Source organism: Hippocampus zosterae, chromosome 15 (genome assembly GCF_025434085.1).
Source record: "Hippocampus zosterae strain Florida chromosome 15, ASM2543408v3, whole genome shotgun sequence".
Classification (NCBI taxonomy): Eukaryota; Metazoa; Chordata; class Actinopteri; order Syngnathiformes; family Syngnathidae; genus Hippocampus; species Hippocampus zosterae.
In genome coordinates, this window is record NC_067465.1 from 4046453 (window position 1) to 4059910 (window position 13458).

The window sequence follows — 13458 nt, forward strand, 5'->3', positions numbered from 1 at the left end:
GAGAGGTGGGTTGGGTAGGGGCTGCTGAGGTCCTTGTCTGATTTGTTGGGTTGGGGGGAGGGTTAAACATTCATGTTGTGTTTTCATCGCGAAGATGGTGTGGTGTTTCCGTTTAAAGAAAATCTGAGGGAAGACAGCGCAGGCATGTTAGAACACAAGAGGTTCTTATGAGATCCCGCATGTTGACGCTCTCTACCTGCACACTCTCTCCATCATATGTGTGACGAGGCGGTCGGAGATGCCTGGACAGGATTCTTCTGCCAGGTTGAAGGCATTCTCCAGCTCCTCTATGGCGCCGACTCCGCCGCCGCTCGCTCGCCGCTTCTCCTTCAGCTGAGGGCGGAGTGAGTGGATGGGATCGGGAAAGAAAGAGTCGACATCTCAGGTGCAGTGAAGCCTTCAACCGAGGTTACAATCCAATCTCAACTCTATTGTATGTCAAATCATTGATATAAATTGAAGAGTACTATCCATTTTAGCGTCACAAAAATACTATCATTTTGTTGATCATGGTCAGTTCTATAACACGATTAGAGATCAGCCCATGTAATGATTGCCCAATCAGAGCAAAGGAGTCATCCCAATTTCATTTTTAAAATTTGGATATAAAAGTCCATATTTCACTCATTGTGCTTCAGTCTCTCCCGGGAGATGCTCACCAATTTGATCTTCTGCCCGTGAGACTAAATTCATGGTGATCAGACCAGCGCAGACTTGAAATTCACTTGTTAAAATTCTCCCCGATACGGGTCCCACAAAGTCGTGAACTCTGCGATGACGTACCTCTCTGAAAATAGGCGTGACCAAGGCTGACAAGCACTGCGACTTGGGTTGCCTTTTCACAGAATCTCCTGACTGGAAAGAGATGAATGTCAATCAAGAAAAAAAATATTTCTCAACACAGATTTGTGTGTTCATTTAATTGGTGTGTGTGCATCTCTTGCCTCTGAGTCAGTATGTGCGTAGCCCTTCTGTAACTTATTCAAAGAGTTTGGTCTGACTGTGGGGAAGGTCCACATGGGGCACGAATCCACATCACCATCAGCGTCCCTGCAGAAACAAATGAAAATGACCTCAATTTACTGCAAACTAAAAAAAAAAAACGCAACACACACAAAATGCCCCTATTAACTGATTTTGTTAAGAACTCTGTCCACAGCCTCAGGCTGACGCGGGCTAATTATTGTGTCTCCAATCAGTGGGTTAAGTTAGAGTGCACCGTAGCGCACGGCAAAGACTCACATATCAGAGTCGTCCGAGCTGGACTCCTCCCCGTGACCTTCGGACCTCCAGCGGCGGTAGCGGTCGATCAGTTCAGTCAGGTAGGCCGTCTTCTTGGTGTACCGTGTGATGAACTTGTGCTTCAGCAGCTCTTTGGCTGTCGGCCGCTAAGGCAGACACAAGGCCAAGAAACAGACGAGTCTAAAAATAAAGAAACCTACGGCGAGCTAACCGTGTGGAACTGAGCTCTTATCTGCTCGCTACTTTCTATTATTGCTTGCACAATATTTCTGTATTCGTTTGTCAGAGCGAATCGATCGCGTCACATTTTTGGCTTCTCTACTCACCACTGAAAACGACACCGAAGCCACCACAAATGGAAACCGACCACTGAGAACTCTCGACGTGACTTCAAATTTTGTAATGAATCATAATGAACACGGGCGGAGCCTGTGCAAGGATCTGAACCAACCAACCATATGGAATTTGGCCCTACGTTGGTTAGAAAAAAAAATGCAAGTGCATCAATTAAAAAAAAAAATTGTTACTCACAAAACGGGGGTCTTTATTGAGACAAGCCTCCACAAACTCTTTAAAGGGCTTGCTGTAGGCGCCTTCCAAGGTGGGGGGAGTGTTTTTGGGAATAAGGAAGAGGACCCTCATGGGGTGTAAATCCGAGTTGGGTGGTTCGCCTTTAGCCAGTTCAATGGCTGTGATTCCAAGTGACCAAATGTCAGCCTGACAAAAACGCAAAGGCACAAAGGAATCAGTTAGTGATGCAGAAGGATTAAAGACACGCGCTGCAGATATAAAACGTTAGGTGCGACCTGCTCGTTGAAAAGAAATGAGCACAGGACTCAGACTAATAACTACAGCTGAGATTTTCACGACTTTCCTCTCTATGCTGTTTCCATTTGTGCTCTCGGTGAAACCGATCCGATGGTGAAAAAAAACCCCAAACAGTGTTCACATGTCCATCCGTCGCAGCGGCAGCCTGACCTTGAAGTCGTACGCCGACTGCTTGATGACCTCAGGCGCCATCCAGAAAGGTGTGCCCACAAACGTGTTCCTCTTAATCTGAGTGTCAGTCAACTGTCCCGCCACTCCGAAATCGGCCAGCTTCACTTCGCCCTGCTCAGACAGCAGCACGTTGGCAGCTGGAGAAAGTACAGAGAGAAATAGTTCCAAGCAGATCGAGGCACCACTGTACATTTTTCTGTCTTCAAATGCAACGCGTTCAGTCATTGTGTCTCAATACATTTTATTGTGTTTCAACACAGTTAGGGGGGGATGAAAGTGTTTGAAAATCGGATTTTCACGCATAGAAAGTGTGGGGATTTCGTATCCCTGCGATAAATGGGCCTTCAAAGTATGACATTTTTTTCCTAACCTTTAATGTCTCTGTGAATTTTCCTTTCAGAGTGCAAATACTCCAGCCCCTTGAGGATTTCCCGCAATATCGTGGCAATGTATGTCTCTTCAAGAGGTCCTGGACGCAGCTGTTTAGGAGCAAAACAGGTTTGCTCATAGGTAAGATTTTTTTTTTCTTCTGCATTTGTGAAAGGTGTGCGACAATCGGACGTGACATTACCAGATCCAGGGCAGATCCTCCACCTAAATACTCCATGATAATCCACAGCTTGGTTCCCTGGTTGGGCAAAACAAAGACAAGACGTGTCAAAGCATTCGCGTGGGGGGAGACACGGTTTTGAATGATCATCTCACCTTGAGGTACGAGCCATAATACTTGGTCACAAAGGGACTATCACACTGGCTCAGTACTGTGATTTCCTGCTGAATGTCTTCAATCTCGTCCTCCGCCTCCTCTAAGTCGATGATTTTAATGGCCACCACCTCCTTAGTGCGGTCGTTGATGCCTTTGTAGACCTCCCCAAAGGATCCCTTGCCAATGCGCTCTTGCTTGGTGAAGTACTCCTCAGGATCCAACCGGGAATTCTGCTCCAGTGACATCATACAAATTACATTTTACATGTCCGTTTAACCCGTATGTGTGCGCAAGGTTAATCGTATAGGTCGAATACCGTGGCAACTATGTTAATAAAAGTCACTATGGGCGTCGCTTGGTGAGAAGCATTAACACAAATCTAAAGAGGTCTGATTTACATCATCTGTGCAGCAGCATTTTAAAAAATGGTCTGAATATTATAATTTATATAGGACAAATAACACACTTTGTTCATCTATCTCTGCCAGCGATTTATCGAGACAGACAGAACAATAAAATGCTCTTCCACTAGGTGGCAGAAGATACAATTGACCTGTGTATCCACTTTTTGTGATATTTGTTTTGGGTGGTGTGCAGTGAGATATTTTCGAGTGTAAAATGTGTGCATTTGCTCAACAGGAAACAATGGAATAATACTGGACATGTTTCGTCATCCCGCGACCACCCACCTAATAATGAAAACCTCGTCTTGCAGTGTTTGAATATACTACGGTATATAAATGTTGCTTTAAGTACCTGGTTTTGCATGTCTCGTAGGTGTGCCATCTCTTCTCCAGGTTGAATGTCACTCTTTCCGGGGTTGTCAATGTGTCCTTTTCAGATGGTGCGCTTTTTCCTCCCTTTGTACTTTGTTCTTTTCCTCGACTCCCCTTGGCGCTGTCTAGGAAGCTAGCTTAGGTGGCTAGCCAACAAGATAAAGAGGAGGCAGCCTTCTGCTTCTTTTAACAGGGCTGTCACTCCGAGCACCGTCTTCGGGGCCTCCGAGCCCACCCGGAGAGCCAACAGCCCTGCGACACGCCGAGTTAACGACAGAGACACTCCATTAATATCCGTGGCGGTGGGCGAACAGAAAATTAGCCCTCCCGCGTTTGGTATTTTTAATTCATTTCACGAAGTCCCGTTGTTCAACAGCTTGAGGACAAAATAATGGCCCTGACGCATGGACGCATGCGCGTTTGTGGCGAAAGTCGGGGTAATTGTGGGAATTGTAGGCGATTGTAATGTAAATTCGATATGACAAGGAACCCCCAGTTGACTCAGTTTACCCCTTTCTCCCTACAAAGGGGAGCTTTATCCAATAACTGCTTCATAATTAAATAATTTAAAATAACTACCAGGTATACCCTTAAATGCCAGGGTAATTAAAAACACCCAATTTCAATTACATTTAAAATGATACAATAACAAATTCCCCCCCTTTCAGACAAAAATCCCTTGTCATTTTCTCATAATGTTTTTTTTTTAATAAAAACGGCCGATTTTTTTCCAAGAAAAAAAAGATTCACTTTGGCGTGGTAAAAAGTCATGATTTTGTGAGAATAATATTGCATTGATACTTTACACATACACATGGTAAAAAGGCAAAAGAGCGAGGGCAGAGGGAAAAAAAAGGTGTCAAGTTCCGGGTGAACATAAAAAATGACATGCAATCAGTGCTGCCTAAGAAAATGAATATCAGACACTGTTTCGTGTTTTACTATCATTTTTTATCGTAAATAATAGGGTAGTGAATTTGATTCCTGCCACTGGGTCCGCCCCGCCGCGCAGCGCGTGCTTCGAAAACAAGCACAACCGCACGACCATTTAAAAAGGGCGTTCGTTTCAGTTGCTTTCTATTCCGGGTTACGCTTATACGCTTCTTAGCTTTTCGAAACGAGCCGCTTTACATTTCGGCCAATGAGTATTTAAAACTCCCGCATCACCTACAAAAGGTACGTCGTCGTTGTGCTTTTAAGTCGAGTCAAGAGGCTCATAAAGCCAACGTTTTGCATCCGCCGCCACAGCAAGTCCCCCAAAAAACGGTCGTTATACGTACCGCTTGCCTTAACTTGACGTATGGGGAAACATAACCTCATTTTCTGTGTGTGCGTGTGCGTGAACAGCCAACAGTCACAACTAACCTTCATATGTACAATTTTGATTGGTTGACGTTTAAATCCGTTCTCAGACGTCGAGGTCATTGTGTCAGCATCTTATCCTCCGTTTTAGTGTTATGAAAAACGCGAATGATCTTTAAATCGTCCCTCATGCTTAATATCTATGATCTTAACATTTGGTTGATTGGGCTGAGCTCTAGTGCTCATGATATTGTTTGTATCTCTGTTGTTAATCTGTAAAAATAGTAACGAATGAATCTGGCTCATCATATCTGCAGAATGAGACTCAGCCCAAATAATATGAATTTATTCAGACGTGCACCAATCCAATTGGACACTTTGGCCAACCTTACACAAGCAGTAATTCGCCAGATGATTTCTTTGATTGTTCTACCGTTACACTGACACTTCTAGAGCTCAATTTTCTTTTTGGGAGGGAGGAAAGGTTGGGGACAACAAGCATGTTCAAGAAAAAACACTAGCCGAGCATGAAGTTATCTTTGAGATCGCCGTTGACCCCACTCACTTTCTTTGTGTGATACACAGCACCCCCCATTCCGTGTGTCTTAATTTGTGTACGTACAATATAAGTACAAATGTGTATTTCCATTTTCCTCCGCAGGCTGCATGAGTGAGCCATCGTTCACCTCACCTCCTGCCGAGGTGGCGGAGATGAACCGTATGCACTATGAGTTGGAGTACACGGAGGGCATCAGCCAGCGCATGCGAATCCCGGAGACCCTCAAGGTGACCTCGGAAAACCAAACAGGTTCTCTGCCACCGCAGGAAATCCTGCACACTCATTCAGCTCTGATGCAGGTTCCTGAAAGAATTGTCGTAACAGGTGAGGTGGCACCGGATTTACATGATAGCTTTCGGTGACTATCAGTATCTCTGTTGCATCCTGCCGGCAACACTGTAAACTGAGTGACTCCTCATTTACGGATCCCCCCCCTTTTTTTTGTGATCTTCTGCACAGCCGGTGATGGGGATTCACAGTTCTCTTGTCCCAGAGACTTAGACCTGATTCAGTCCATCCCTGCCATGGAGCTCCTGGACATGAAGGCACCACCGCGTGTCCTCACGCTGTCAGAACAGCCGCTGGACTCACTGGAAACTCAGCAAATGAGCAAGAGCAACCCCAGCAGTCACTTGGTAAGTCAAATCTAAATATTAAATGGGCTGCCACTTGCACAGCGCATTTCTACCTTTGATACTGAAAGCTTTTTTTTTTTTTTTAAATACTACATTTAGTCCATAGGTGTCAAACTGAAGGCCCAAGGGCCACATCCAGACACGTCTCCTTTTTCCTCTTTGATTTATTGTTTGGACAGTACACAATTATCCTTTGTAGGAAATTAAAATTATGCTTAGTATTGTTCAATATACACCTACGTCGTACTACATACTGCCATTTTGAAAAGGATAAACAGGATATGCTGGTATCGTAGTCATTTTGACACCCAGCTCCTTTTTTTGTTTTTATTACACAATGCAACCCTAACCTCGTTTTCGTTCCTTGCCTCCCTAAAAGTTGGGAAACACATGATTGTGTATCATTGACAGGCTCATTCACGATCACGAAGGGAACGCAGTTCCAGTGAATTCATATCTGGTCGCCATAGCAGTCAGATTATCAGAGGTGATGTAAGGTGAGGACATTGTTTTTGACACTGCTTCTGCCGTTTTCTGTTTCTTATTCTCTTAATGACGTCGAAATTCTCTGCGCCTCTTTATTGTTTCTCTCCACTTACTCTCTGGCAGTGTAACACCCTCGCCTTCTGCCCCGGCAGTCTGCATGTGCCCTCCTCTATGTTCACCCGAGGATGCAAACATCAACTTGTTCACAGCGGCCGGCTTCATGACTTACATCCAGTCCACCACACGCCGGGCCTACCAACAGGTCCTTGAATTCCTGGATGACAGCCACCGCCGGTGACTTTTTGTTGTTGTTGTTGTTTGTTTCTTACCATTTGCCCTTCGATTCCTTCCTAAAAATGTATTCCTATACTGCATCTATCCATTTTTTTTATCCTTGTTGTCCTCAGAAGAGTCAGGTAAGCTGGAGTCTCCCAGTACACTATCTGATCCTGTTCTTTTGCTGCCCTATATGTAGTCGCATTGGCGGATATCTGTTCGAGTGGTTCCTTGAGACATGAGTTGAATTCATTCTGAGATCATGCTTGTCACTTAAAACACTCATGTCAAAACGGCTTTCTTTAGTGAAATAAATGAAGCAGCAGCCCCCGCCCCATAAAAAAAATTGTAACGTGTTTTTACTCAATGGATATTTTGCTGCTCCTTCTTTTGTGTCTTGTCGTCATCGCGCAGGACACACCTCGACCTTGCCTTGGAAATGAATCCAGACGAGTCCGGTTTGGTGGACGCCTCCTCGTTACGCCGACAGGTATGTTCAATTTTCCTCCTGCCGTACATGTCATGTCCCGCATACACGCAATTCACAAAAAGTTCATCAGATTAAGTTTGTGAATTTTCAGGATGAATTGAAAATACACTGGAAGCTTGACAGGGGGAACAAAAACAATTTCCCAGGATCCAAGCCTTTTGTAAGTGCATCGCAGTCATAAAGCCAATTTCCATTTGTGTGATCTTTTCAGATTGTGAAACTTAACCGCCGTCTGCAAATGCTGGAGGAAGAAAATAAGGAACGCTCAAAGCGAGAGGTGCTCCTGTATTCTGCGACCGTCGCGTTCTGGCTTATCAACACCTGGGTTTGGTTCCGCCGCTAAATTAAAATGAGAGGACCCCCCCCCCCCCAAAACACACAGAGCCAAAGCATTGTCTTGTTACTGACAACATTGGGGTTCGCTTTTAAAATCCAAAGGCAACCATTGGAATCAACTGAATTCCCTCCCACGCTTCTATGGGAAATGATTGAAATTCAGATTTCAAAATGTACATACTGCATCCTGTACAAACACCTGTGCTGCTTTTCCTTTGGGTTTTCTAGTTAATATTGTTTTTCAAGGGTGGAAAGAGTGGTTATGTTGCATATACCCAAGTAGAAATATTTGGATCTCTTTTGCCCAGCGATACCTATTAGCAGTAGAATTATTGTACATGAGATATTTTTTCTTTGCGAGTCGTTTACACTGTTCAGTCAAATACTGGATTTCACGGCTGTCTATTTCTTTTTAATCTAATCATGACCATAAATTGTAAACAAAATGAGATTTTACTTTGGCAAGAAATGCTTTGGGAACCCGGTCCAGGGGTGGAGCTACAATAAATAAATAAATACTCGCAAGTGTCAAAATGTAAAGGGGAAAAAATAATAAAATAAGGATGCCATAAGAGTCATGCTGAATGTTCGTTGTGTTTTAACAATAACAAACATCTATGTACATTGTACAGTAAAGAAATAGTGTGTTGTTAAAGTACTGCTGGTGTTTTTTTTTCCTCTTATTTTTTTCCCTTTTAACTTTTTGGTAATTACATGACTTGTTCGTGGGTGTGATGTTAAATATTCTCTTCAGAGGTTTGAGACACCTTGAATTGTTGGAACTTGCTTTCCAAACATTGACCTTGTATTTTCCCCATTTTTTTTCTCTTTACAGTCGTCATAGAGCTGTAGCTTCTGGAAGAGTGATCTAGAGATGTTTTTGTAAAGTGTGGATGTAAAATATTTAAGCCTATATTTATTGTTGCAGATCCATTAATATAGATTGCGTATATATATAAAATGATGTCCTCAAACTATATGTCCAACATGTTTATTTTTGTAAAATCCCAATACATTTGTTGTTGGTAAATAGTTGTCGCTTTGATAAATGGCTGTAATTACCATTTAGGTGTATTCTTGTTGCTATTAAATGTTCTGTAAAGCGCTTTGTTGCAACTGTTGTGAAAGCGCAACACAAGTCACGATTTATTAGATTCTATTAAATTCTTCATGACTTGTTTTTGTGCAATGTTGCTCTCTACTGTTCGAAATGAGCATTACAGGGAGGAGAGTCCTGAACTTCCTGGGTAGCGGGCAAAATCCTCACTTTATCATGGCAGCATTTCAAGATTATGCACAACACGAATACAAATATCATTCTTCTAATATATATAGCATAAATAAAATGATGTACTACATTAAAAAAAAAATCTTGGCATTACCAGAAGTGACGTCACATCGCAAATTGGTTGGTTAGGGTGCGGCGGGATGGTGCCAAAATGGGGATCATTAAACTGGCAGATTTGATTCGATTGGAAGCTCCCGGTGCGATTTCCCACAAATGTATCAGTGACTATACAGGTAAACACTCACGGCCCACTTTTGATCGCTCCGCGTCGTTTTTTCCCGGTATTCTTTCGTCATTGCTGTTAGCCACCAGCTAACTTGGAAACTCCCTCGCTGAGTTAAGGTTGCAGAGTTGTGATTTGCGAAAAGTACTTCAAACGTGAACAGCTGGACATCCAAAAGTTTAGAAAAGGGCATGCTACAGTTAATACTGTATTTTAGAAATACTGTATGTCCAATTTCATCAATGTGATTGTGTGCTCATTAGTGGTCAATATCTGCACTCCAAAATAGTTCCCTATATAGTAGCAGTATGAGTTCAGTAATCAATTAATTCAGTTTCGTTTCTGCTTCCTCCACAGGCAAGGTAATTGCATTGGATACATCAATTGTGATGAACCAGTTCCGTACAGCAGCACCAACACTCAAGTACGTTCCTTGAAGACGGAATATCTTACACACTGTGGAAGAACAATCTGATAGAATGTGCTCTCGATGCAGTTTTATATAAAGCAATACAGTACATGGCAAAGCGTGCTTTATGTCTGTTCTCTCTGCAGTCCACTGACCGGTCTGTTCTTTCGCACGCTGACCTTCCTAGAACACGAGATAAAACCTGTGTTTGTGTTTGATGGAAGGCCTCCAGGAGAAAAGCTGGCTATTGTAAGTTATGCAGCTGTGTGTTGTCATTCAAGTTACTGCTCAACAATTATTGGGACGTTAATTGTGATTTCAAATTTTCTTGTAACAATTATAACATAAAAATCAAACAAAAACATTTTACGTGCCGAAGAGACACGGTGTGTATGCAAGGTCCTACAGTGTAAAGAAAAGCACCACAAATGCCCCCACCACCACCACCACCACCGAGTTTCTCAAGGCAAGCATGTGACATATGCAAATCTGTTGTTTTTTTTCCTGCAGCTTCAGAAACGAGCCGAGGCAGCCGGTTGGCGCTCCCCCAACCATTTGGGCACAGGTACAAAAACACAACTTTCCCAGTACCTGAGTACCGAGTACCACTTGACCTACAGTTCCAACCTAAATTCTAATATTTGTTCCATGGAATTGTATTGATTAATTCCCAATGCTCTGTTGTCTTTATTTCTTAGCGTTGCTCTTTGCTTCACTGCTTCCAGTACGTGCATGTGGATGTTCCATGTTTTTCATCCAATCAGATTTCAGCGTCTATGTGTTGCCATATCAAACTAATCTACCTTGCCCAAGGGCCTCGAGAATCTGTAGTATAGGCTCATGAAATTTGATCGACATTAGCAAAGGGGGTGTTTCGTTCAACAATCAAATTACAGATGACGTCAGCATTGACATTGGTCACAATAATGATCTCAAGGATAGGTTCTCACTGAAGGCCGGGGTACCAAATGCATGGCCCGCCACTGGGATATGCTCTAACCTGATTATATATTTTTATCTTCTCAAGCGACATGTTTGTCCTCTATCCAGCATCACTCCAGACAAAAGACTGTGTCCATCTCCTGAAGCTTCTGGGTGTGCCTGTGATCCAAGTACGAACATCGTCATTCCGCTTTACTTTTTTTAATTTTTTCTCTTGACTCTGTCACGTAAAGCATCTTGTCCCTTACTCGTTGGCTCGTTGCAGGCTCCGGGAGATGCTGAGGCCTTTTGCGCTTGGCTGGTGCGACGGGGAGCTGCGGAATCTGTGGCATCGGAGGACATGGACACATTGCCGTTTGGAGCGCATGTTCTGATTCGTCAACTGAATGCGAAGAAAGACAGGTACAGAGGGGACAGACGGGCTGCTTTTTAAAGGAAGATTCCATTTGCTGTTAGCAAAGCTCTCTGCAGTTTTCATGAAAGTCACGGACATTTTTGGACTAAAGCTAAAAAAGATATTCTCAGCTCTTTGTTGTGTCACTTACACAAAATTGAGCAGTGTGTCTGGCTACCGTACTTTTGTCCCTGTAGGGATCACAATAAAATCAAGTGGAAACAGTAACGACACAATGGCTTGCATATCATAAAGTGTACTTAAAATCTTTTTTTTTTTTACAGTGATATTGTGGAATATTCTTTACCTAAATTGTTGGAGAAGCTCCAACTAACTCACAAAGAGGTAAGGGATTACACTGGTACTTTTACTAGTGCGCGCCCCATTTGAGGAGTTTTTCAAATGAAAAGTGGACGCTTTATAAATATTAGAAATGATGATGATTGTTATTTTGCTTGATGTTGCGTACAAAAACGTGAGTGCTTCTGATATGCCACCGATTGAATGACGTGAAAAGAAATGGTGCAATTCAAGTCACCTCATGCTTTTACATGTTGGCAAGGAAAACCGCAGCGTTCCGTGCCCTGCTTATGATTCCTCGCTTCTTTTGCTTTCCTAGTTTGTTGACCTGTGCATCTTGCTGGGATGCGACTACTGTGACAAAATATCTGGTTTAGGTCCAAAGAGAGCTCTGAGACTCATCCAAAAGTACCGCACTATTGAAAATGTCGTTTTGCACATCAACAGAAAGGTGCGACCTCGTCAACCCCCCCTCCGCCCGCCCGTCACCGGTGAGTTATTTCTAACATTTTGATCCCGCAATGCACCACAGACCCATCCGATACCAGATAATTGGAAATTCGAAGACGCACGAAAGTTATTTGTGGAAACGCCACACGCAGAAGTACCCGAGTTGATTTGGACGGAGCCGGACGAAGAAGCCTTGGTTGGGTTTTTCTGCAAGTGCGGTCATGTCAAGTATGTACCTGCCATGGTATTTTACACACAGTTTTCTCCCCTTTTCAAGAATTGTCACTCGATGGCCGCGTTTGTGTTCTTAGAGAAGAACGAGTCCGTCGGCGCATGGAGAGATTCCGACAGATGCGCGAGAGTACGAGAAAGCAGAGGGAGGAAGCGATGGCAGCGGGACAAAGGAGGCAAACTCGGATGGATGAATTTTTCAGAGTTCTTCGAAAGAGGAAGCAGGTGAACTTCCAGATCACTTTATCGCTTATTTAAATGTATCATTGAATGAATAACAAAAAGCTATGTTTCAGGAATCTGAGAGCAGGGAAAATATAGGATTGAAGAGACCATTCATACCAGTTTTACTTAAAAAACATTTTTAGATTGGAAAGTCCGTTGGAAATGTATACAGTCAACTTACTAAAAACTGTTGTGCTCAGGCCAAAGCGATTTCCAGTATTGTATAAAGCGATTCTTTCCGTGAATAGAGTAGATCTAAATGACAAAAAAGTAGTGCAACTTCTACCATAGATTAGAAGTAGAGAGCAATGTAGTTGAAATTGAACAATTGTGTATAAATATGTCTGCCCCTACAATTCTTCGCTCTTTCCTCCTCCAGCCTGTGGAAGCTGCGGAAAGTGGAAACAGCAAGCGAAAGAAACCAAAACTCAAATGAAGCCATCCAATGTGGATCGGAGTTGTTTGGACGTCTGTCTGCCTTTACAGAACTCTCACAATCATGTGAAACCCATTTTTGTTGTTGTTGTTTTTTATCACGACAAAGGGTTGTGCCTCATTTGAAAGTCACATTTTCCAACAAATTATTATTATTATTATTGTGCCTTTCAAGGCAGCCATTACATTTATATTTTTCTTGCCTGAGTGGTAAAATGCCTCAGAGTGTACATTTTAAAGTCCAGCATCATCTCGCCATCAAGAAGGGAAGAGCAAGTAGTGGCTCACTATGAAAGAGGCCAGTGTGATTGCTGTCAGAGTTGCCAAGGCCAAAAGAAACAGGGGACGTTTCATCTCAAGGTATTCAACTTGCACCTGTTGTCTAATGTGTGCCAAGGCGCAGACCACAGACTTGAATTATGTTGGGGGATTTATTTTATTTTTGTTTTATTTTATTTTATTCCCCCCCAAAAAGAGTTCAATGAAGCTGTTGTAATCTGTGTCAACAAAAATGTTTTTTCAAAATACTCATCGAGTTGGCCTATACATTGTTTAACGACTCGCAGGCAAATTAAAACTGTGTTCAAGCAATTTCTTCGTTGGTGTTGGTATATGCGTTAGAGTAACGTGGTTCGCAATCACTCATGTACCGTGAAATAAATAATTACATGTACTGCGGGAAATGATCCAATTTCACTGAATTTACTTTTTTAAAATACAAATACAAACCCAATTTCAATGACGTTGGTACTAC

At 42.8% G+C, this 13458-nt stretch overlaps 3 protein-coding genes across 4 annotated transcripts; 2 read left to right on the forward strand and 1 right to left on the reverse strand.

The window, feature by feature from the left end:
- Positions 1-41: 41 nt before the first annotated feature.
- stk25b (serine/threonine kinase 25b) lies at positions 42-4151 on the reverse strand. 2 transcript variants are annotated; one of them, XM_052087099.1, is made up of 11 exons: positions 3704-4151; positions 2947-3180; positions 2813-2869; positions 2612-2720; positions 2221-2378; positions 1774-1959; positions 1243-1388; positions 945-1050; positions 784-855; positions 197-333; positions 42-123 (listed from the first exon to the last, which is right to left on the reverse strand). In XM_052087099.1, exons 1-11 carry the CDS (start codon positions 3731-3733, stop codon positions 84-86), a joined length of 1275 nt encoding a protein of 424 aa, XP_051943059.1. In that variant the 5' UTR covers positions 3734-4151; the 3' UTR covers positions 42-83. The 2 variants fall into 2 exon arrangements, with proteins under 2 accessions (XP_051943059.1, XP_051943060.1); XM_052087100.1 differs by having other exon boundaries at positions 2947-3177; positions 3704-4150.
- Positions 4152-4731: 580 nt separating this feature from the next.
- LOC127615845 (mitochondrial fission factor homolog A-like) lies at positions 4732-8871 on the forward strand. The gene is made up of 7 exons (XM_052087168.1): positions 4732-4899; positions 5687-5908; positions 6044-6219; positions 6631-6716; positions 6829-6999; positions 7396-7471; positions 7683-8871. The coding sequence occupies exons 2-7, from the start codon at positions 5692-5694 to the stop codon at positions 7812-7814; spliced, it is 858 nt and encodes a 285-aa protein (XP_051943128.1). The 5' UTR covers positions 4732-4899; positions 5687-5691; the 3' UTR covers positions 7815-8871.
- A 306-nt stretch (positions 8872-9177) lies between these two features.
- Positions 9178-13295, forward strand: zgc:110269 (probable flap endonuclease 1 homolog). The gene is made up of 11 exons (XM_052087169.1): positions 9178-9328; positions 9676-9742; positions 9874-9976; positions 10238-10292; positions 10778-10839; positions 10935-11071; positions 11348-11408; positions 11683-11814; positions 11896-12041; positions 12125-12269; positions 12649-13295. Exons 1-11 carry the CDS (start codon positions 9247-9249, stop codon positions 12703-12705), a joined length of 1047 nt encoding a protein of 348 aa, XP_051943129.1. The 5' UTR covers positions 9178-9246; the 3' UTR covers positions 12706-13295.
- Positions 13296-13458: the final 163 nt, after the last annotated feature.